A 23,988-nucleotide genomic window follows, 5' to 3' on the forward strand; every position below is an offset into this window, starting at 1 on the left:
CATGTAGGACTCAATGAGGGGAAAAAGACCACTTTGAGTGTGTGAGGTCTACTGAAAAACACAGGTGCTGTTGGGGGAAGCATGGGTTCCAAGAGGGGGAGGGAAGAATAGGACCCAAGAGCAAGGGCAGGGGGCAAAGGATCTGAGAGTGAGCAGGAGGAAGTCCACAGGCTCTTGGCAGGCAGGGGCAGCAGTCTTACCTGCACTAGGAACTTCACAGGCCTGGCTGAGCTGCTGCTGCTGCATGTGGTCTGTCAATCCCCACTGTTGCTCATAAAGCAGCAGCAGCCAGGGTCTGTTTTGGAGTTCCCAGCTTGAGTTTGTTATGAGGGCATGAAGTCTGCAGGAATGGGGGACAATTTCTTAACGTGGTGCCCAGGACAGTTTACCTCTTACCCACCCTTAATTATGCTACTGCACAAATGTACAGGAAATTCAACAGATACAACTTGAGCAATGCAGTATATGAATATTGGGTAATCCCTATCTGGATTTACAAAACAAACCCACTAGGTGTCACTATCACTGAAAATATGCAACATTAAGAATCTGAACAGCTTTTCACCATACAGCAATGATCCTCCACCTGGGTGCCGCAGCACCTTGGGGTGCTCTGAGATCCTTTTAGGGGTGCCAAACAATATTAGCACTGTTAAGTGTGCAAACACCTACGCATCATTCACAAGATAAACTCAGAGGTGGTGTCCAGATGAGAGTGGCCATGCAGTACGTGGTGCTGCAGACATCCAGAAGTAAAAAAAAAACATACCAAAAAAAAGAAGAGCGGTGCATGCAGGGGCAGCGTGCTCTGCTCAGTGCTGTGGCTGTCGGCCAGGCTCTGAGTGGCAGGATCACCACTGCTACAGTTCCGGGAGGCCCCCAAGATCCCAGGTAAGGTTGTGGAGGCCAGCCCTCTGCTGGCCCCAGCCTCACCTACCCCACCCAGGGTAACTTGGCACACACCAGAGCGTGCATGGCACACGTGTTCCCTGGGAACAACCAGCAGCAGCACAGTGTGCTCCTGCTAGTTGTCCCGGGGGAACCAAATGTCCATGCTCATCTGGATGCAACCAGAGATTTCAAATTGGGATCCTCAGTGTTAAAACCATTTTGACCTGCTGTGGTCTGTCTGAATTCTTTGTAACAGAAGAATTATGCTACTATTTTTCTGTAGTCAAAAAAACAAGGGAAAACTAAGTGACTTGCATCTTTGAAAAGTTGAGACCCGTTGCCAAATAGACTTCTAAGAATGAAATTAAGCCGCCACAAGTGGAAGCATCTTACTTTGCACTAGTACAATGCCTACCACAATGGGACTATAAACTCAGTTTAGTCCTCTGCCCACTACTCTTGACCCTCAGATATTCTGAGAACAAAGAAATGTTTGAAGAGCCAGTTCCACCAGAACTACTCACAAACATAGGAATACCTTAACTTTTAAAAGCAAATTCAATAATAAACTACATAAAATATACACCAATGACAAAACAGTACAAATAAGGCATATCAAGCAAATGATTAAAATTTATAAAATGTGGTTTTATCTAAAGAAATAACAATCTTGTTAATACTTGAGAGACTCTAAAATTAATTTTTCCAAGTCCTATAGTCTCAAAGAAGCCTCACAGGTGAAAAGCCTGTTAGGAAAAGAACTCATGTTTCAAATTAAGTTTTGAAAGAACGTGCATCTTAGTTTACCTGCAGATGAGCTATTCAGCAAGAACCAGAGAATTTAAGGCCAAAGAGCAAAGGTTCAGAGATGAACCCAGATTTTATGCTCTATTGCCTGGCTCAATATAAAAAAGAAATGACCAAATAAGGTAAGCTAAATATAAAAGCATTTGAATAGGTGTTACTCAAATTAATATTCAGATACCTATTTTTAGTCCATATACGACCTACAACTCATCTAAAATTAGCCCCTTTTAGTGACCTTTAACCTAGTTTTTTTCCATTCCATCTTTCTTGAATTTTCTAAAATGGTTCACACCTCATGACCTGATCATTCCCTTTGCCTCTTTTTTTTACCCAAACTTTGGTCAAGCAAATGCAAGCAAATTCTACACCATACCTCCATTAAGCAGCTGAGGACCTACTATAGTTTATACTACCTTTCATCTGCATATTATAAAATAATACAAATTGTGAAATCCGGATAAGGCACCAGTTATAACACAATCAGGCATGGTACAGTCTTACAGCATATGTTCTTTGACTTGAAGGTATCAACAGCTGTTCTGTTCTTACTGTGGGCTTTTGTTGACAGCAAGGAAAACTGCAACAAAATCACTTTCACTGTGGAGCTCTCAAAAATCTTAATTTGACTTGAAAACGTATTTACTCACAGAAAGCTTCTGAACTACCCATTCAGTTTGCAAGTCCCAAAAGTAGGACTTAACTCATATAGGAAACTGTTAGTCTAATGCAATGTGTTTTCAACCTTTTTTAAACTCAAGGCATCCCCCAATAGAGTTGAGGCATGTCTAAACAGACTCAAGGTACCCCTCGGAAAATCCCAGCACTTGGTTTTCACATTTTTTTTTTTTAACTACAGAAAATAAACTGTAATTCTTCTACTGCAGAGAACTCCTAAAGACCCCAGCAGGTCTGGATGTTTTTAACACTATGGATTCCTATTTGAAATCTCTAGGTTTATCTTGTGATGCACATCTTTATACCTAAAAATGCTAACATTGTATGACACCACCACACCCTGGCTGAGAATCACTGGTCTAATGTTTGTTTCTCAGCCATGAGTCACAACTGCCAGCAGCAGTCTGCTCAGCTGGTTCAGCTCAATCCTGTAAGGATTCTTGTGCTATCAATCAATTAGTAGTAGGAACAACTTTCAGGAGATGGTAACAGCACAATGTTAAGAGCAGAGGGAGGGAGGGAGGGCAAAAGAGCTGAAGAGGAAGTTACATGCAGAAGGTGTCAGGAGAAAATGACAGGCACAAAGAATAAGAAGGGTATAATGGCTGCCTGAGCCTTTTAAAAACAGGACAGTAATTTCCCCAGGAAACATTTTAAAAATCATCAGCCATTGAGTCTCACCTCTGAGTACAGAAAGTCTAATTTCTTCCTGGCTTTCTCCATATATCTTCCTTTATAGTCCTTCTCTATTCACTCCATACCCACCTCAACCTTGCTTCAATATTATCAGCATGTTTTTCAAACCCTGCAAGGTTTTTCTTAAGTAGTGGTAAAGAAAAAAATGAAAGTCAATGGTATCTTTGAAGGAATAACATCACACCATAATATTCATGCTCATAATGCGACATGAAAAAGCTAAGTGCCCCAACACTATTTACAACTACCAATGTGAGAAACCAAAGTCTTAACATCAGCTCTTTCTATTATCAGAGAGCTTCTCAATATAATCCAGTATCTTCCAAATCAGGGCTGGCCAACCTGCAGACAGGTGCCACGAGTGGCACAGGCAGCCTCTGTATGTGGCACACAGCAGAATGGGGAGAGGACAGGAAGCAGAAAGCAGAGCAAAAGAGCAGGCAGGGGAAAGCGATCTGGGTGACACCCGGGAAGGGTATGGGGCTATTCTGTGGATCACTTACAAAAGGTTGGCCCTCCACTGTTCCACATCACCCTATGCTAAAAATCCATTTCCCAGTAACATGGGAGCTCCTGTGCCCAGTAATTTGATGATAGTGCTAATCAAAATGTTTCTGCTACATTTTTTGTTCTAGACACAGGATTTGTCATAACTCACAGGGTCATTGGCGCATTGTGTTAGATAGCCTACCTCCTGTAGAGGCCAGAAAGTGAGGTTTCAGGCAGGTAGCTGCTATCCAAAGAAAACCCATGCTTTAGACCTTGTGAACTCTGAACAAATTTGCCCAAAGGCAGCAAGGCCCTTGATTCTGTAGCACCCTCGTGTGACAGGCTGGAAAATCTGCAGCAATTTTGGATATGCTGTAAGGGAGGTTCTTTTAACTGACGAATATGATCAGAACATTTACCATTCCAGCCATTTTTCAATGTACTTCAGATTTTGTTTGGACAGTACATAAGTGCAGATAGGAGGTGTCAGGCTAGTTATTTTGGCACCTCTGAAGGCATGGGAGTCACTCTAGGATTCTGGGATAAATCTATTATTGTTGATGTCCTTCTCAAAACATAACAGTCACGTTGTTGACACTTACTAACTCAGAAAAATATCACTGTGCAGTTTGCCCCCTGACTCAGACAACATCTCATGGGCTCACACCAATGGCGCTTAACCTACCGGGCTGCCTGAGTGACACAGGACTGGTCTGTGCGCCTGCTTCCTTGTGTGGGGTAAATCTGTGGGCCAGATCCCATGCAGAATTGGTACACGAGTGCAAGCTGGTGCTTCAAATCTGGCCACAGTTTCCCCATGCACTGGATCTGGCTACAGAACGAACCCTGTGCTGGCCTGACACCACGTGCTAGTCTGGCTGTGGTGTGAACCTGCACGCTGATATAATCCAATGCATAAATCTGTGTCCTCTGGCGCTGCATGGGTCCAGAAATGTGGCTGTGGGAAAACAGTGGCAGTGTTAAGGACTGCAGGCTGTGCGGGCCGGGAGCGACCCGAGCCCTTTTTCGCGCTGCACGCGGGCTGTGGCCAGCAGCCCGGGCACGCGGGGGCGGAGAGGGAAGGCCGTCGAGCTGGAATTAGGCACGAACGCATAGCGGTAGTTTTAAAAGATTGTTTACTTACACCAAGATGGCAGTGGTGTAGGCTGGAAAACTTGATTAAGTTGCAGTTACAGACAAACAACACAGACGGTCTCGTGGAGGTTGCTAGGCTCCACAGTGCAGAGCTCCGGATGCTCTGGGTGAACGAGCCACCAAAATAGGAATCGTAAATACGTCTTATAAAAGTTGCGTTCGACGACGGGAAGAGGTGGGCGGTGGATCAGGCCGCCACGCTCCTCTGGATCTCACACAGGGTTTCTATTACCCTGCCGTGTACCCAGAGTCCCCATGAGATGGATGTGGAGTCCTCTTCAGTTTGGGCAGAAACTGCTCAAGCCTTTTATACGGCTAACAGGCCAATCGTTAGCCGCCACGTGTGAATAATTTAGCACTAGCCAATCACGGGGAACAAATTTGCATATCGGTGGCGGGAACTCTTTTGCACCGTGCATTCCTCTTGCAACTCGAGCAATGCACCCTGCAAAAGAAGCTGCAGAAAAGGCGGGAAACTGGTCCCTGCACCGGGGTTTCCTCTTGCTACAGGAAACTCTCCCGTGCAATGCTCTGCAACTTGACGGGGATAATTCTGGTGCCGAAGCACACACACAATCATGCCTTTTGGGTCATGACACACGCCACAGGCTGAACACCACTGGGTTAGACTAGGTCGGGAAGGTCTATTCAAACCAGACCTGTAATTCTCAGCCAAGCTGCCATCACATGAGCTTCTTTTAATGGTGCCATGCAATATTGGCACTGTTAGGTAAATAAACACCCATATGATTCACACAATAAACCCAGAGATTTCAAATAGGAATCTGCAGTGCCAAAAACATTCTGACCTCTTGTGGTCTTTCTGAGTTCTTTGCAAAGGAGTTTTATTGCTTTTCCATAATCAACACCCCCCCCCCCAACCAAACCCAGTGAAATCTAAAAACTGCCATTTTCTTAGTGGTTGCCTCGAGTCTAAAAAGGTTGAGAACCATGACGGTAGGGGGGAAATCCTTTGCAACACCCTGAAAGGAGTTGTTCGCTAGAAAAATGAAGTTTCTCATAGCTTAAGGTAGCCAATGCCTGATGGTACTGGTGACAAAATTACCCTGTTTTCTCACATACTTGCACCCCCAAAATAAAACATGTATCTTGTTTTTGGGGGGCAGAAGGTAGAAAAAAAGATTAGGCCCCAGACCCTTGCAAAGGGCAGCAGCAAGTCTGTTGCTTCTTTACTCTAAGTCGGAGGTGCTCAACCCTTGACGTGACCTGTAGAGCCACTGCATCTGGCCCGCAGGCGCACCGCACAGGTCAGGAAATTTGGCAGTGGGGCAGCAATCGACACTGCCACCACCACCCTCTGCCAAATTCCCAAGCCCCACGTAGCGGGCTGGAGCTGGGCTGGGCTCCTTCGCCCTGCCACAGCCTCCCTCCTCCGCTGCTGCATCAGGGCCAGGCCACGGCCCCTCCTCTGGCTGGATTAGAGCTGGGCAACGCCCTCCCCACGGGGCCAGGGTGCCCCCTGCCCCCTCCCCGTGGCCGGGCACCGGATGAGGCCCACCAGCTGGATCCAGCCCAGGAACAGCCCGGGCACGGCCCATTCAGCCTGCTGGACGACTCCAAGTCACTCTTGACACGAGCTCCTGTAAATCCGGTGTCGTTTCCACCAGCAGCTCACGGGCTCCACGGGCCCACGCTGCGGTGCAGGGTCAGCGCTGGTCTGCTTCTTTTCCACTCCAAACACGGTTTCCTCACTGAAAGCCGCACCGCAACTAGGGAAGGAGGCGCGTGAGGTATGTGACAAAATACGGTCGGTGGCCTGAACCCGCCCCCACAGCATTTCCTGCGCGCGCACCTGCGGCTGAGGCGGGGCAGGGTGCATACGTCACCGCCCACTCTCTAGCGTTCCGCCTCCTCACGCAGTGCGGAGCAGCGGGCCCCACCTCTCAGGAGACGCCAGCGGGGCCGATTGGGCGCGGCTCCTGCCACTCTCCGCCTCTCCCGCCCCCCCAGGGAAGCGGCGTCCGCTGATTGGCCCGTGGTGAGGCCGTGACCCGGCGCAGGCGCGCGGAGGAGACATGGCGGCGCGGGGCGTGCGGCTGGTCCCCTCGCGGTACCCGCTGCTGTACGCGGCGCTGTCCTCGCCCGAGTGCGTCTCCCGCGCCCCGGGCTGCTCTGGCGCTGCTGGGCCTGGCGGGGGCGGGGAAGGTGATCTGGCCACCTTGGGCCTCCGGCATTGCCTCCATCCCGGGGTCACTGAATCCAGGCGCCTGCTGTCGGGGCACTCGGCAGGGCCGGGTCTCGTCACAAGGCCTTGGAGGCGAGTCCATCCCCGCTCGTGTCCGGTCCCGGCCCCTGCCACCGACTGGCAGCTACTCCAGATCTCCAGTCCAGGAGGAAAGTAGAGCCCGAGGTGTTGCAGGCTGTTGCATCATTGGTTTTGTCACGGGTTGGTTTCCTAATCTAATCTCGCAGGAGGGTGGGCCTGGTTTATCCTTCAGGCCACGTGGGATTTCCCCCAATCCACATCAGGCGTTTTCACGCTGGATCACAAGAATTTCAAGGCTGCCCCCTCGGGGTGGCTGCCGCGCTGTTTCCAGGTTGCTTAACTTGGGCCTGGTAGAAACAGCGAAGCTGAAGTCTTGAGGGTTTCAGTCCAGGTCTTTCTTACTCAGTTTTAACACATTTGGAAATAGGTTCTTTAATCGAAAATAAAAATCAAACAAAAACGCGTGAGGATTTCTGGCTGGGAATGAACTGCTGCTTGGTTTTCTTTCGAAGATTTCATAGTTGTTAGGGCTGGAAGGGACCTTGTGAGATCATCACCCCAAGGAGCAGGAAGCCAGCTGGGGTCCAGGGTGCTGGCAGCTTCGCAGCTGGGATGCACAATTGCAAGATTTGCTTATGCTTCCCAGATGAGGATCGTTCGAAGGAACTGGAGGACAGAGGGACTAGACTGATTTGTATGCGTCTTCTACTTTGGGGACTGGAAGGCTGCAGAGACTGCTGTGGGCACCACCCTGTTTTACAATGTATGCAGAGATGCTTTCAGCAACAAACTACTGCTTAAGGCTTAGTCCTGCCAACATATGAAATGTGGGACTACTCGTAAATCGGACATGTGCGTAAGGCTGCATGCAGGCAGAGCAGGACCTCGGATACATGTATCATTCGTTATTGCTTTAGAGCAGGGGTTTCTCTTATTGGCAAGTAGCAAATCAAGGGTTCATTATATCCAGTAACCACGGCTCTGTCTTCCAAGTTAATATAATTTTGAATGTTTATTTTAGGACTTCACGGTTCCTTTGTACAGCTACACAACAGAAAAGTACTGGCCAAAACTTAGAAGAGGACCAGGGTCAGAGCCAAAATGAACAGAAGACTGAACCCACCCCTGCTGAGAAGACACTAATAGAAGATAAAGTCAAATTGGAAGAGCAACTAAAAGACATGACAGTAAGGGGCTTTTGGTGTGCACACCCATCATAGTTTCATAGTGCTTAGGGTCGGAAGGGACCTAAACAGATCATCAGGTCCGACCCCCTGCCCTGGGCAGGAACGAGTGCTGGGGTCATAACACCTCAGCCAAATATCTGTCCAGCCTCCTCTTGAAGACCCCCAAGGTAGGAGAGAGCACCACCTTCCTTGGGAGTCCATTCCAGAGCCCAGCAGCCCTAACCATAAAATGATGTCTCCTGATGTCCAGCCTGAAACATCTCTCTAACAATTTGTGGGCGTTATTCCTAGTAACCCCCGGTGGTGCCGAAGGGAACACTTGTAAAAAATATTGTTTAAGAACCATGTGGACTGTGCAGAAGCTTGGTAAAGTTATAATAATTGTCTGATTCATGAATTGCAGGCTGGATTTATCATTGGAGTTATTCCTTTCGGTTTAGGGCTAGATCCAAGAAAAGATCTGGGGGGAATTGAAGCACCTAAACATCAAATTATGATCCAAAACACACCCATGCTTCATGCTGCCTGAATCCCAGAGACACCAAGTGTTTTTTTTGGTCTGTGTGTGCTCTCCCAGGCTCAGGAACTGGGCATGTACATCAGCTGGAGCTTGACTGAGATCCAGTCACTAGGTCTGCCCCCCAGCTAAGCTCCCTGAAAGGTGTGACCTGATAGGCATGTTCTAATACTGCCCTAACACTGATAGAATTGGGCTCCCTGCAAAATTAAAGTAGCAGCTGCTGCCTTCTTTGAAAGGCCATGGAGGAAGGGTGCCCAGCTTCTGTATAGCAGTCTACTAATGACAGCATTTCTCTGGGAAATGGGAAACTTGGCTTGAAACCCACAACTCCAGACCCTGTGGTGAGTGCCCAACCACTACATTAGAGTCATGCTTCCTCTATGGCCCAAAACGTGTTGCATTCTTTGTCACGGAACGGCTCAGATTGAGCAGGAGGGGTTTAGAGTAGTTAGGTTACTCTCATAATATGGGAGATATGAGCTTGTACCTATTGGGCTGAGGAGGAAACTGAACCAAGATATCCTGCTTCCTGGGTGACTACTGTTTAGCTGTTGTATACTGTGTTTGCTCCTCTTCTGGCAGCCATATTTAAAAGTGATCTCTGCTCGCTCCTTTGAATGAAAGAGGCTGTTGCCCCTGGCTCTTAGGGTTAAGATAACCTTGGAGAAGAAAGGGCTATAGTTGTGGACAGAGGCACCTTCCCAATATTGAGTAAGGTACCGAAGCTCCAGAGGTGGGCGAAATAGTGTGCACAGCCTGTCCCCAACATTGTCTACTCTGCTGGCTATATAAGCCAGCTCGCTGCTCAGTGCGCTGGCTATTTTGAAAGCACATTACTCTCCCTCAGAAGGAGATTCAGTGGGGGTTTCAGTGCCTAAGGCAAGCTTCTAAATTCCACTCCAGGAGCCAGGCATTAGCGTCTCTGAAGGGTTGGGGCTGCACCACCTAAGTACTTTATTGGATCTGATCTTTAGTCCATTTGCAGAACTTGGTCATCTTGCTGGGAACAAACTGCTAATAGGTTTAACGAGATTAAACTCTGGAGTTAAACCCTGCAATTTACAGAACCTCAGTAAAATTGGAGGGTACTGAAGGGTGTGAAGAAGAGGGATGGCCTGGTGGGTAAAAAGAAAAGCTGGCTTTTAGGGTAAAACCCTGGTTCTTAGGTGACCATGGAGAAGTCACTTATTTTTTTTCTCTGGCAGTTTCCTAGCTATAAAAACGGGATAAAATGCTCCAGTGTTTATCTTGAGGATAAATCCACTACAAGTATTACAATAAAATGTGGTGGAGCATTTTTTTCAGAAACCTGAGGCCTGGGAATGCAATTCTTTGTCTTATTTTCCATGATCTTTACCTGTGTCTTGGATGAATGGAATTCTTGGCCTTTTACTATTTTGCTTTGCTAGTGATGCAAGAAAACAGTGCAGGGAGAACCAGTTTGATAAACAAAGTCCTGCCAGAAGCACACGGGGATTAGGGGGGATGGCACATTTGGCATTCCCATGCGTTACATCCCTAGAGAACACACAAACCTTCAAATGAATTCTTGCTTGGAAAGCCTTGAATCAGCTTATGACTCTGTACACTTAAGTAAATTGCTTAATCCTTCCTCCCTGTTTTTCACCTCTAAATGAGGCCAATACTTGCCTAATCCTTGTGAGGATTAGCCTTCATAGCCTCATTTGATGATAAGTTGGTTTTGAATCTGACTCTGAAACCTATTGTCAGTAAGCATACTTTGTTAAATTGCTGTTGGGGGTTAAAATTACTAGAATGGAAGTCCATTAAATTAATGGCAAGCAACACAGAGATTGTATGAGAACCTCTTCTGCAATGTGTTTTATTTCTTCCTCAGGATAAGTATAAGAGAGCTCTGGCAGACACTGAAAACTTGAGACAAAGAAGTCAGAAACTGGTAGAAGAGGCCAAGTTGTATGGTAGGTGGAGACTTCCCATTTGTGCTCCTGTATTGTGAAAACACAGTGATGCTAATATGAAAGCCAAAGCTTGTGTGCAGAGTGCCCTTAAGGATTAGTCCATCTTGGACCAGCTGTGCCTTCTGTGTTGGAGGACTGTGAATGGGTGTGAGATTTGTATTCAGCTGTGTTAAAGACATTGCATTTTTATGCACGAGGAATTTCATGAAACATTGGGGACTGCTTTGTCTGAGGTTTTCCAACGACTTCCAGCCACACAAGACGGCATAATGCTTACCAGACACCTGTACATATTATGTCAAAAATCTTCCAAGTTGTATCTACTTGCTGGATTTATAATGGGTTATCTGTATGGAACTGGGAAAGTCTTGGTGTAGCTGGTACCCTGAACTTTGCTCCTCTTCTCCATGTCACCTCACACTTGGCTGAAAAAAGCATGAAACCACAAGTATCTGAAACATGCTTTCCTCCCGAATTTTAAGCCTTTTTAAAAAATTTGAAACACTTTGAGGGCCTGTTTTTTTTTTTTTGTTTGTTTTCAACTATGTATCCTGAGGTTTTAAGATGTGACAGCACTGCTCTTTCATTGTTTTAACCCTAAAGTAGGGGAGAAAACGAAATAATTATGCGCTAAAATAAGTGCTCTAATGTCAATTCTGGACAATCCAGTTAATGCTGATTTTTTTTCATAGTGCTGGTCACACAAGGCTACCATTGACATTGAGGAGTGCTAGAGGCACTTAATATCTTTAAGGATCAGGCGACTTATTTAGATGTCTGGTAGTTCTTGTGACCATTCTGGTCAAACCGTATATTAGTAGTACTTATCTTCTGAAAACAGTGTGCAAAACAGAAGTGGTATTGTTTGTAAATACTGTAATAGCAAAAGAGAGCACCGTATGGTGTCAGTGCATAATTATTTCATTTTGTTTCCCAGCTTAGGGCTGAGAGAATGAAAAAGACAACGTTGCCACATCTTAAATCATTAACTTTACATTAGTCTGAAAATAGGGTCACTTGTTTAGACTGTGAAAAAGCAAACCTAAGCTCAAGAGCATTCAGGATTCTTGTAAAATGTTAGTGAACACTGAGCACTTTGATTAGAAATTCACTTTTCACAACCATGTATTATGGCTCTCAACCCAGTAAGTCTCTTCTCCTAGACTAGGACTCTTTTTATTGCAATAACATCTAAGGTTCACATAAATTCTAACAACAGTTTGAGGCAAAGAAAACAGTAGTTAGTGGTGTGGCGTGGTGTGGTATCGAGAGATTACAGGGAAGTGGGATGACAGGAAAAAATCCTCAACTTTGAGGGAGTTTTACCTTGTTTGCAGGAATGATTATGTTTTCTCTAACAAGCTAACATAATGATGTTTGGACTACAACCAGAAGAGGTTGGACAGGTGCATTAAGAGCATAAATAAGTTTGGCCACCATCAGGCTGATGTTACATTTTTGTTATAGCTACTTTCTTGTTACAAATCTCTCTCCCCATGGTGGTCTGAAAAACCTACACAAACTAACACTTTCTCCACAACTGTTACAAGTATAACAGGCTTTCTAAAAGATGTGTCCTTTAAAGTGGACAGAGTCCCTTTTAAGAAGAATTAATTTGATTTTCTTCATCTTTTTCTAGGGATTCAGGGATTCTGCAAGGACTTACTAGAGGTTGCTGACGTTTTGGGAAAAGCAACTGAAAGTGTTCCAAAAGAGGAACTCAGAGATGAAAACCCTCACCTGAAAAGCCTGTATGAAGGTCTTGTCATGACAGAAGTACAGATTCAGAAGGTGTTCAAAAAGCATGGCCTGCTCAAACTGAATCCTGTTGGAGCCAAGTTTGATCCCTATGAGCATGAAGCATTGTTCCATGCTCCTGTGGAAGGAAAGGAGCCTGGCACCATTGCATTAGTATCCAAGGTTGGCTATAAGCTGCATGGGCGCACCCTGAGGCCTGCCTTGGTAGGTGTCGTAAAGGGATCTTAGCTGCTTAATTGGTAGACATTTAAAAATGCCATACAACTATTAAATAGATGGATAGTTTTCTTCCTCTGCATCTTCTCATCCCTGTACTCTTTGTGGACGGCTTACAATTAGCCAATTGAGTTGCTACAGTGAAAAACAAAGTGAATGTTAGATTAACTCACTTAGTGGACTATAAATAATTTGAAGGGCCTACAAAGAACACTTTAGATTGCATTTCATACTTCAGGAGAGAGCCTCCCAGAGCCATTGTCACCTTGCATTTTGGATAACATCTTATCTGTTATAATTGTAGCCACTGAAAGTGTGTTAATGAAAAACTAAATGTATCCACAGAAATAACCTGAGTCAGAGCACTATTTAGAGTGAAAGCAGCCTTCAGACTCTCTGCACCTTCCTTTGTATTGTATTTCCTAATATTGAAGTAGGCACCAGCTCTCTGCAAGTGTCCATCAACTTCCATGAGTCAACGATGTTCATCTACTACTGTCTCTGCTGGTCAGGAACTATTTCTGTGTATTGTCTCATATTCCATGAGTAGGTTGGTTTCTCTTAACAGCAGATGGTACAACCTTTGAGAAATCTCATCTATATAGAAGGTGGTAAATAAACTGCAGTGGATACCGGACTCCCTCTGTGGCCTTTATTCAACTCTTCATATTCTGTATGAATTAAACTCTACTTAAGAAAACCATTAATATTTGTATGGCATTGAAGCAGCTAAAAATAATTTATCCAGTCTCTGGATCTTTGATTTAATACAATATAAATTGGTTTGAACAATCTTATGCTGTTCTTGTAATTTTAAAGTTCATAGTCAAGTTGTTGTGCTGTTTTATTTGCAACTACTTGGAAGGTCACAATAGCAAACTGACACAGGTTCAGTATTTAAAAGTAAGTTTGGCACCTGTTCCCCTTTTCTTTTTCTTTTTTTTTTTTTAATATGAATGCATAGTCTGTACTAATCACTGTTGTTAAAAAGTAACTGAATCAAACAAACAAAAGACCTGCTCCATTTACATTCCTTAGTAAAATTTGCTGTCCTGTAACACTAAGTTTCTAGCAAAAACCATACAGGGCTGGTTAACTTCCATTATTTGTTTAAGGTAGGGGTGGGCAATTATTTTGATTAGAGGGCTGCTTACTGAGTTTTGGCAAGCCATCGAGGGCTGCATGACGGGCAGCCAGGGGCAGATAAATATTAATATTCTAATTTTTTTAGGAGCCCTGCAGGCCAGATAGAATGATCTGGCGGGCCACATCCAGCCCCCAGGCTGCATTTTGCCCACCCCTGGTTTAAGGGCTGCCAACTTCTGAGTGGCTAGGGCTGCAGGCTCCCTTTCCCTCACCCCCACCATACAATATGCAGGTTGTATGCTGTGTCATGTGGACCTCACCTGAGCCATACAATGTTTCCCATCCTATGTGGGGACCTTGGGTCCCCCCAGGACCAGAAGGCAGCAAAAGCTGGAGGAGGGAAGAGGAGCCTAGAGTTCCTAGCAGCAGTGGCAGAAAAACAATGGAGCAGTGGCACAGATTGGGAGCCTGGCAGTTGGGCAGCATCCCTAGTTTATGTAATAGCTTCACTATGCCAGATTGGAAGCAGGATCAGCAGCATCTTATAAACAGAGTATTCATTTAGTTCTTGTTTGTGCTATTTATGCACCTATAAAATGTTAGCTTGTTGAACAGCTGATAAGAATGCAGCCGTTATGCTGTAGAGTGGGGCAGCCAACCTGTAGGATGGGCATTGTCTGTGAGGCAGGCAGTACGGTAGCAGATAAAGCAGAGCACAGGAGAGGAACCTGAAAACAAAGCAGATTAGGGAAGGGACTGGAGTGTCATTTGAGGGGGCTTGGGGCTAATTGGTGGTGCACTTGCCAAAAAGGCTGGTCCCCACTGCTATAGAACAGATCTCCCCTCAAGCCCAAAACCTCTTCAGTTTCCATCTCTGGTAAAACCTTTAGACACTAACAGGAGTAGTTAGGACAAGGTTGAATGCTCTTAGTCTTTTCCCCATTTCCAATATTTGGTCTTGGATTGAGGGATGAAGATGTTGCCTTTAATTTTTATTTAGTATTTTATTACTGGATTACCAAAAGATAGTGTTGAGGAAAAATACAACGGAGTGTTTCAGCTCATGATGGGCACTACTGCAACTTACTTGAGGCCCTCATCCAGTTGAATTGCAATAGCGGAGGTGTTCCCTGCTTGCCTTATTGTCACTTATTTGGTTTTCAACTATCCAATTTAAAAAATTAAACTGAGACTTTGGAAGAGGAAAGGTAGAAAGCTTGCTTTGTTTTTGTGACTGCTCTGTTAGCCAACAGATGCTGCCATTTCTAGCTGTTCAGTGAATAAATCATCATTAGGTGGTTGTACACTTGTTCTGGTGTCTTTCCTGGCTGAAGACATTTACCACTCTAGAGAATATAGCATTGGTAAAAACAAAATGAAGGACATATTTTATAACAGCATGTCAGAGTTTTAACAGTAAAAATATGCAGATGACTTTTGCAGCTCTGTATCGAGTTCCCAAGAAACGACACGTTTGGTTTTGAGAATTCTACAAGGAGGCCTGCATTGGGATGGGAAGAACACAGTGGTAGATGCAAGTTTCACCCATGGGTACTAAGAAATAACACAAACATCAAAATAGGATTGTCGGGGTTCCTAGTAAACCTAGATACTCACTTCTCTCTGGTGAATTTTACTAAGCACCATTGGGTTCAGGTAGATGCAAGAATAGTCATGTTTGCTTTATACAAATGGAAAGGTGTAAATATGAAGCAAGAGAAAATCATGACAACTCCTGTGATTTGGATAGACTCTTTGGGACAAACAGAATGGTTATCACTGAAATAAGATGCTACGTGTAGCAAAAGAGAAGATTGGCACCTTCTTACTCAGCAGACTCATGTTGTATGTCTCTTTCCAACTTACTCTACTTGCAGAAGAATAGCTAAGGTAATATTATTTTATTTGTAAGTATATTGACTTATCCTGTACTAGAAAAAGAGCCAGTAGCTAAAGTGTACATTCACTCAAAGAGATGGAGAGCATTAATTATGACACTAGCAAAAAAGGAGCTCTCAAAGTTGTTTCTAGTTGAGAAAAGGTTATGGTTTGCTTTTGTTGAAGCTACTAGTCTTTGTAACAAAGTTGTGTACATCCCTAAAGTAGCTGTTGTTTTATTGAGGCAGCTGTCTGGGAGTACAAAACTAAGACAGGTGAGGGCTACTGGGGGAAAGAGACCCACCCAGGAAAGAAAGGCAGGGTGAACTTGCTAACATCTGGCACACTTCCACAAGGAGCAGTGCTGAAGTCATATTTGACAGTAGTTAAAGCTAGTCCTGATACTTTTATTAAAGATAGAAACACAGAACTCACATGGCAAAACAAAGCTACAAGTTCCATATTGATATTCCCCTTGGGAACAGAATTTACCCTTGCTTGCTTCTCCCTTAGAGAAACAGGCAACTAAATCTGAAAACAATCTCTGGAACTTGAATCGGTCTTTATTATGTCACCCAAGTGGCTTGTTGCCCTTCCTCCCCCCAGAGAAAGAATTCACAGCACTTGCATTTCTAGGAATCCAAGCACCTCTCTAACACACAGGCTACATCACTATTCAATCAATAATTGAAAGAAACTTTATTAAATGTAAAAGATCAGCTGTATACAATGGGAAAATGTTTGTTAAAATGCTGTGTGTGTACACACCATGACCATTCATTAGTTTCTACATGATTGCAGCATAGGCAGTGGTGCATGTGGGGCAGTTGCACCAGGATATAATTTAAAAGGAGGCTGATGTTCCCTTCTTTAATTAAGGGAAATCTGATGAACTAAGTATGCTCACCAGGCATCTTCCTTCACAGTATTTTAAAATTGTTATAGCTTAAGAGCAGCTGGGACACATGCAAAAAGCATCTTGTAAGAACTTCAGTAAAGCCAGTTACAAGTACAAAGAAATTTGCTGCAGCAGCCACACAAAAGGATAACGGCAGAGTGCTTAGCTTGTATTGATTCACAAGGCAGTTTATGGGCAGTGACTCATGCAGGCCCACTATGACTGTTCCAGCACTTTGCTAGGACATCAACAGAAGTGGCAAAGGTTTTTTTATTCCAGCACACTACAGTTACAAGCCTTCCAGCAGCAAGAAGGGTTAAAAAAAAAAATCAATTAGTACACACTTGCAGAAGGAAGATGAATGCACCCTTGTTATTGCACAAGCTGCTATTTTTTGTAAGGCTTCATTGGGACTGGATTGATCAGAGGAGCATGTTTCAAGTAGGCATCACCACCTCTGCTTGCAACACCAGGTCAGGCTGCACCACCTTCTAGGCTCACTTGAACTCAATAAGGGGGTCTCCAGTGGGCAAATCAAGTACTTTTAAAGTGTGTAAAAACAGTTGCTTTCATCACAAAGTTAGCAACATGTACATCAAGATGTTAATATAGCACATGAGAAGTAGTACAGATAAATACAGGGTAGGAACTCTTTTTGCCATATTAATTTCATTTCCCCTGCAAGCAGGAGAAGCAGCATAGTTTCAATCAGTTGCTGAGATTAGGGTAATTGTGCCTCAATGTTAAAAAAGTGAGAGGAGCTCAGTCATACAAAGAACACTTGGAATAACTGACCAGTTCCATGAGAGCACACAGAACTATTTCCTCTTAGTGCAAGTCAAAGGAGAGCTGACATTGAGACACTGCTTCTAAGGAAGCCCTTTTTAGATGATTCACGGAAGCAAATGCTCTTGCTCCTTAAATTTGCTTGCAAGGTTAAAATAAATATTGATATCCATCATTTCATACATTAAAAATACTTTATTTTACATTCATTCTGATGTTCAATAAGTTATGTCTAGCACCAAAGAAAACGTCTTTTGGAAGGGCTGAGGAATTAAAAAACTACAAAGTGTTAATGCAGAAGAGTCGATTTATACAATGTTTAAATGACTCGCAGCAGTGCCTAGAAGTCTGATTCCTTTAAGTTATCCATCAGATGGGCTTTAGAGTATTGCTTCACTTAAACCCACTACCAGTGCCAGAGCACCTTGGAAGTATAAAAATGATATAGATTTAAAAACTTACATGAAGTACTCAAGGACTTATACTGAGGGTTCCGAATACTTAATGCAAGATTGGTGGTTTGGCACCCAGGTAACAGGCTGGGGGAAAGAACTAACCATGTAACTCCAGTGCTGTGTTTCAGGATAGAGAGTGCTTGAAATGTCCTCCCTTTTCCCTAGGAATAGGGCATAGGAACTTGGTATGGTTTCTAGTACTAATCTTCTCACGTATTCTTTGCCCTGGGGATGGAGGCTTTTCTTAAAGCTGCTAAGCAAGCTGCAGTCAATCAAACTGCTGCTGGAAGAGTGAGAAAGAAGATTTTGTCCTAAATATTTTACAGGCCATTTTACAGTTGAGCCAAACAAAGCCTTCCACAGCTGAGGATGTGGCCTTTGCTCTTCTGCAAGAATGTTCTATCACAAGCTGAGAAGACAAAGGCACCATTATTTTCTTGAAATGCTGACTTTATACTTGTACCCTTTCCATATTCAAACCCAGGTAATGCTGTATTGGTAATACTGTACCCTGACAACTAAATGCTCAGAATTACACCTGTGCTGCATTAAGTCTGATGGTTACTTCATCCATCTCTGCATGAAATGCCACAAGATATTTTGACTGATTAGAAAGCCTGTGTTTGCAATGAAACACCACTTCTCAGACCACCTGCCTTCCAAAGGCATCAAATCGGCCAACTGTTCAGGGCCACCCAGGAAATAAAGACACAAGGAGCTGTAAAAGAGATGACAAGCCCATGACCAGCACATGGATTTCCCTGAACTTTGCAGGGATATCAACTCTCACCAAGTTGCTGGTGCATTCAAGCAACTCCAACATACAAGTTTAAGAGTATAAATCCTGCTGCTGATCTCTCTTGGAACTTGACCAGTGGGAATAACATTTGGTTGACTGAGTATGCGTAACCTACTTGTTAGGGACAAAAACTGGGCTAGTTACAAGCACCTTGCTCAATTTGTAGCCCTTAACAAAACCAAAAAAGCCATCAACAGAACCCAAGGCTATTAAGCTGGTAGAGTCACATTCAGTGACACTGCATTAAAGTGGCTCAGATACAGAATACTGCTACCAACTACAGTGAAGATCTTCAGAGAATTTTAAGCTAAGTCTGTTCAAAAGCAATTGCAATGTAAAGCCTCTAATAGCTCAGTCACAGTTTCATGTTTTGAGACAGCTTTAGCTGCACACTATGAAATAATTCCACAGTTTATGATCACAATGGTCTGCAACAGAATTACATGAAAAAGATTCGGTTTGGAAAATATCTCTCTGGACCAGTTAAGATCCAAAGAGGAGGCAGGGTAGAAAGGTAAAAGTGGACTGTTTTCACGCATGCAGTTGCCTGGACAGCAAAGCACGTATTTAACTCCTGCCCAAGGCTCACAGTAGTTTCATTGAGATCAGGTGCCGACAAGGTCCTGAAGCAGTGCACTCCACTCTCCTTGCTAATGCCTCTTGCTGGACAGCCATATCCACTCAAGTAGTTCAAATCCCAAGGTTTCCATCTGCAGAACAACAGATAGCATAGCTGCTTTGTAACCCTGCAACTTTACTACTGCAGTGGCTGACAGTCAGTGCCAAGAGAAACCCTGGAGTTAGTCTGCTGAGGAACATGAAGGCTGTTCATCAACAAAACAAGTGACCAGGAGCAACTTATTTACCACATTTGTACTTACCCAATCCCCGTTCTTGGGTCATCTAACTTCCCTGCTTTTTCTTCACATCCTGACACCACTTTGCTACAATATAGGCCCTGGTTAATGAGGAAAAAGATGCTGGAAGCAAAGCAACATTCACAAAACTCCAAGCTTTAAGTGTTCTGTGCTTCAGAGCAGAAAATTTTTGCAAGTGTCACTTTGCTGCCAGCACTCTGAGGAGAGTGCAACACAAGAAGACAGGCTCGCACCAAGTGGGATGTCCCCCCTCCCACCCCAAGAAGAGCAGGTGCTGCACCAACAATCCTTTTGGCCAACAATAAGGAGTAAACAGCTACACCAGGCTTGGTCTAAACCCATGCGAAAAGATCCATTTCAACAGTGCACCAAAACCTATTAGATCTGATGTACTCATCTACTGTCCATATTTAAAGGGCAAATCTTTCTTCTTAAAGTACTGACTTTAAGATCACACAAGGAGTTACAGGTTAGTATTTTCCATGATCCATTGCAAAGAGTCCCTCTAGACTGAGAGCTGTAAATACTCATGTTTTACAGGAGAAATCCAATCTTGAGGAAAGCGAGAGAGAGTAATGGAGTCCTGTAGCCCGCAGTGAGCCTTTTGTTCGTGGGGATGGGCGGGGGGCATTCAGTTCAGACAGGTTTTATGAGGCGTCCCTGGATATCCAACCACTTTCTGTTAGAAAATTTAAAATCCTTTTCTTTAATACCTTATCTAGGTTACTGGGAAGGCGACTTTTTGAAGGAATTCCTTGTCTTTTTTGAAGATGGTCTTTAATTATTATAGTTTTCACAGTCACGTAACGTGCTGGACTCAGATTCAGAGAGCTGCAGAGCACCTTCTCTCTGTCTGACAAGAGTTCAAAGTCCGGCAGGTTTTCAATTGCAGCAAATTCACCATCTTTGCCGTCTTCCTTTCCTCTCTTGGAACTGGCAATGTTTTTATTCTCCTTCCTTTTCTCCCGTTTGTGTCTAGCTGCCTCATACTCTGCTGACTCCTCCATTTTGGTGATCCCATTTCGACGGTAGCGCTGCAGCTCTCGAATCTTTGCTCGAAGTATCCTCTCCTTGTGCATGTTCTCAAAGAAGTCTTCAAACTCCTTACAGGACATGAACTGATACAGGGGCCTCAGTTTTAGCCTCAACTCCTTTTCTTCTTTTGTGATCTTGCGTTTTGGAGCCTTTTCCTTGTCCTTTTTATCCTTCCCCAGAAAGGCAGGAACCAAGTTATAATCTCGTGCAATATTTTTTCGCCGTTGTCTCTCCTTAAGTTTTCTTACATACATATCCACATGAGCTCTTTTTAATTCTATTTCCACATCATCATCATCATAGTTCACTGAAAGGCCACTGATCAGAGTCTCAGCATCTTGGTCATACTCAATCTCATAGTCATCCCGAAGTGGCATGTACCCCAGCTGCTGCTGCTCTGCCACTGATATGTCCAAAGGTGGGAGAGGGGTGGTCAAGCTAGGAGAAAGTGGGCCACCGCTGGGGCAGGTGTGATCTGTAACTCTGTTGGGGATGGTGTCAGGGATGCAGGCTTTTCCAAGGTTACCATGGATATACATGCTTACATAGTGTTCCATCACTTCCTGGGGAGTTCGGGATGCTCCAACATGAGCAGCCATATCCTCCTAGAAAAAGAACAAAGTCAGAGATTACTGATGGACTGATCATTTCTGAGTTATGCCCAGTGTCACGGACGAGACCTGCATTATCCACACAAACATCCAGCTTTAGATGGCAAAACTACTCAAACTCTTATTTTTTTTTAAGTTTCCTCCTACACAAGTAAGCAACAATTTTCATAACCATATGCAGACAGAGAATTCACTTATCATCCAAAGAGCTGTTGTGTCAACATTTGGAGACCAAAGTCAAGAATTAAAATATAAACAAGAATTCTACTCCAAATGTAGTACTCCCTGCAGACTCAGAACCAATAACCCCAAACGTAATTTTGGTTTTGCTCAATTGGTTATAAATACATTTTTATAAAAGACACAGGTGAAGGGAGAGGGGAAATCAGTACTTAAAATTCTCTCACAAGAATGTTTTTATTTAAGTATATAACTACACTCAAAAGTAAGTATTTAAAGGGTTCTGGCTCTGTTAGGTAGTAACAATTTAATTCAAGCATCATCAACATGAAAGAGAGAGCCGTTTTTCTATGTTGCACCTAAACGAGAAAATAATTTGTTATTAGAGGGTAACAGGATGTTGAGAGGGCAAGAAATGATCTGACAACAATAGCACACTGGAGAAAAACTCAGAATGTGGTAGAGACACAAAATAAGGAAGAAAGAACGGAGGACATTAGATGTGCAGCACCCCTCGGGTATTTTGGAAGAGAATACATTTTTAAACTCAAATATCTTAAAAAAAAAAAAAAAAAAAAATCCTGTTGTCAAAGCTCCTTGAAAAACTTAAAATCATCCCTCACTACAACTCCCCTTGCGCTTGTATAACATGAATACACTAAGTCCTCACGTAGTTTCTATCTTACCTAGTTCAGTTTTCTCCTCTTCTATACATTAGAAGACAAGGCTAGACAAAACATACCCAGACTGTCAGAAACTTGAACCCTGATCAGATTTTACTGTTGTTGTAACAGTTTTGTGATTTCTTTAAGCAACAATTGGCTGACAAAAGCCTTCCAAGAACAAACAAATGAACAAACGATAAAACTTCCATTACTAGGTATCTAAATTAAATGGAACAGCTTTGGATGCCACAGTGCTGTGCTTGTATCTTAAATAAATCAGCTAACACTGCATGGCATGTAGCTAGATCAGACTGTGTATAAAAGGATGTTGCTCTGGCACTGAACAGTCTTGCAGAAATGTCCCTCGCTCCTGCAACCCTGATCAACAATGAAACAGTTAACATCAACTTTGCAAGTGCCAATGTCTTGAGTTAACATTTCCTGCACAGGAGCTGCTACTTTGTTTTTCAAAGACTCAGAACGACAACAGGACATCCCATTCACTTAGTTTTCCTTCATCTGACATCACGTTCAGAAATACACAAAACCCTGTAGCAACCTTGTTTGCTGAGCTCCAAATAACTATTCTTAAACACTGGCATTTTAAGAACTGACTTGAACATAAAACTGCACAACAAAAAAGTCATCCACAGGTTGTACTATGTTAAATACGGTCTAAGCAGGGATTACAGATTCTTATCCCATTACCTGGATTATCTTTAAATCCTACGGCTTTGCTGTTCCTGCCATCTCCTTCACCTCTCTCATTACTGCCCACTCTCCCTTCTTCTCCTCTGTCTTTAAATCGCATGTAAAGCAGGAGGACCATGGTGGCTAATGCCCTGCTGTTGCAAAGGTTGTTAATACAGGCTCAAGAGATCAAAGAAGACTGCCACAATCCCTGCTACAGAAGAAGGCAAACCTTCCAGTCCATACCAATCTGACCCTCGGGTAAAAATTTTTCCTGACCCCAAATGTGGTGATCAGCCTGATGCTGAGTGGAGAGGCAAGACCCTCTAACCAGGAACATCTGGGTTTAAGTCTCAGCAAGAGCACTGGTACAACCTCAGTCACAATCTGCAACCTTGGCTTCAGCATCACAGTGTCCAACACAGACAGCTGTTGCTTGTGAAAGCTTATGCAACCCTGATTTGGTTAGCCTAGGCACACCTACCCTGCCTCTGCCCGACTTCAGGATAACATACCTGATTACCGCTCACCTGAATGAGCTAGAAACCAAGCGCTCTGCCAAAGCTCAGTCTTCTGAGCCAAGGTGGACACATAGTACTTCACTTGGGCATCACACCAACATCTGCTGCCCACCACAGCCAGAAAGCAGCTGCACACATGAGCTGCACAGTGACATGAGCCTAGCAGCTGTCAAGAGAACAGATGCAAGCGAAGCAGAAGCATGGACAGCACGGGCAGGCTGGAGGCATCAGAAAGAAGCATCCGGGAGCAGACGGCAGGAGAGCCACGAGGGGTCTGATCCTTCTTACAGCAGCGCAATCCCAGCCCCTCCTCCACTGTCTGTCCCGAGACGCACACGCACTGCTGCTGGCACCGAGCTGGGCCACAGCTCTGCAGACCCCAGTGCAGCTGCTTGCGGCCTCCCCATCCCCTGACGCGAGCAGCCTGGGCTCCGCGGTGGGTGGCCCAGAGCCCAGCCCGGCTGTGGCAGGCATCTGGGAGACCGAAAGCAGCCGTCTGTGGAGCCCCAAGCCGGGTGGTGCACGTGCACCTTGAGCTGGACAGTGGGAAAGGGGCTGGGGCTGCCACAAGAAGGATCCGGCCCTGGCGGCTCCCCCACAGCCCACCCCGAGGGCCGAGCAAAATGTCTTCGCGTGCCGCACTGGGGCACGCACCGGGGCGGGCAACCCCTACTTCAAGCTCTGTGTAATGTGGCCGCTAGCCTGGGAGCGCGCACCACAAACCTGACACGTGGCGCGGGCACCTACCTTAGAGGCCTACAAAAGAAGACCGGCGCGCGCCTGGCTGGGGTTACGTGAGCCCAGCCGCCCAAGCAGGGAGGCCGGACCTGATCCCACCCTACGCGTGTGTGGACCGGTGACAACGGGCCCAGGTAAAGCAGGGAAACCACCGCCCGATCCCGTGGCCCCGCGTAGAGGGCGACATCCCCCCCCCAGAGGAAGGGG

General features: G+C 44.7%; 3 protein-coding genes across 4 annotated transcripts in view; 2 read left to right on the forward strand and 1 right to left on the reverse strand.

Annotated features, from left to right (window-relative positions):
• Positions 1 to 6,665: 6,665 nt before the first annotated feature.
• On the forward strand, positions 6,666 to 13,800 carry GRPEL1 (GrpE like 1, mitochondrial). 2 transcript variants are annotated; one of them, XM_006017017.3, is made up of 4 exons: positions 6,666 to 6,809; positions 7,960 to 8,127; positions 10,506 to 10,587; positions 12,227 to 13,797. In XM_006017017.3, the coding sequence occupies exons 1-4, from the start codon at positions 6,750 to 6,752 to the stop codon at positions 12,571 to 12,573; spliced, it is 657 nt and encodes a 218-aa protein (XP_006017079.1). In that variant the 5' UTR covers positions 6,666 to 6,749; the 3' UTR covers positions 12,574 to 13,797. The 2 variants fall into 2 exon arrangements, with proteins under 2 accessions (XP_006017079.1, XP_025051095.1); XM_025195310.1 differs by lacking the exon at positions 6,666 to 6,809 and adding an exon at positions 7,519 to 7,703 and having other exon boundaries at positions 7,962 to 8,127; positions 12,227 to 13,800.
• TADA2B (transcriptional adaptor 2B) lies at positions 13,801 to 22,686 on the reverse strand. Its single transcript, XM_025195298.1, has 2 exons — positions 22,541 to 22,686; positions 13,801 to 20,981 (listed from the first exon to the last, which is right to left on the reverse strand). Exon 2 carries the CDS (start codon positions 20,973 to 20,975, stop codon positions 19,989 to 19,991), a length of 987 nt encoding a protein of 328 aa, XP_025051083.1. The 5' UTR covers positions 20,976 to 20,981; positions 22,541 to 22,686; the 3' UTR covers positions 13,801 to 19,988.
• Positions 22,687 to 23,243: 557 nt separating this feature from the next.
• CCDC96 (coiled-coil domain containing 96) overlaps positions 23,244 to 23,988 on the forward strand; it is a 6,752-nt gene continuing 6,007 nt past the window's right edge. The window contains exon 1 of the mRNA XM_025195154.1: positions 23,244 to 23,315. Within this exon, the coding sequence (XP_025050939.1) occupies positions 23,244 to 23,315 (72 nt within the window). The remainder of the gene's footprint in view (positions 23,316 to 23,988) is intronic.

The sequence above is a fragment of the Alligator sinensis genome, unplaced genomic scaffold (genome assembly GCF_000455745.1).
Source record: "Alligator sinensis unplaced genomic scaffold, ASM45574v1 scaffold421_1, whole genome shotgun sequence".
In the NCBI taxonomy this organism is placed as follows: Eukaryota; Metazoa; Chordata; order Crocodylia; family Alligatoridae; genus Alligator; species Alligator sinensis.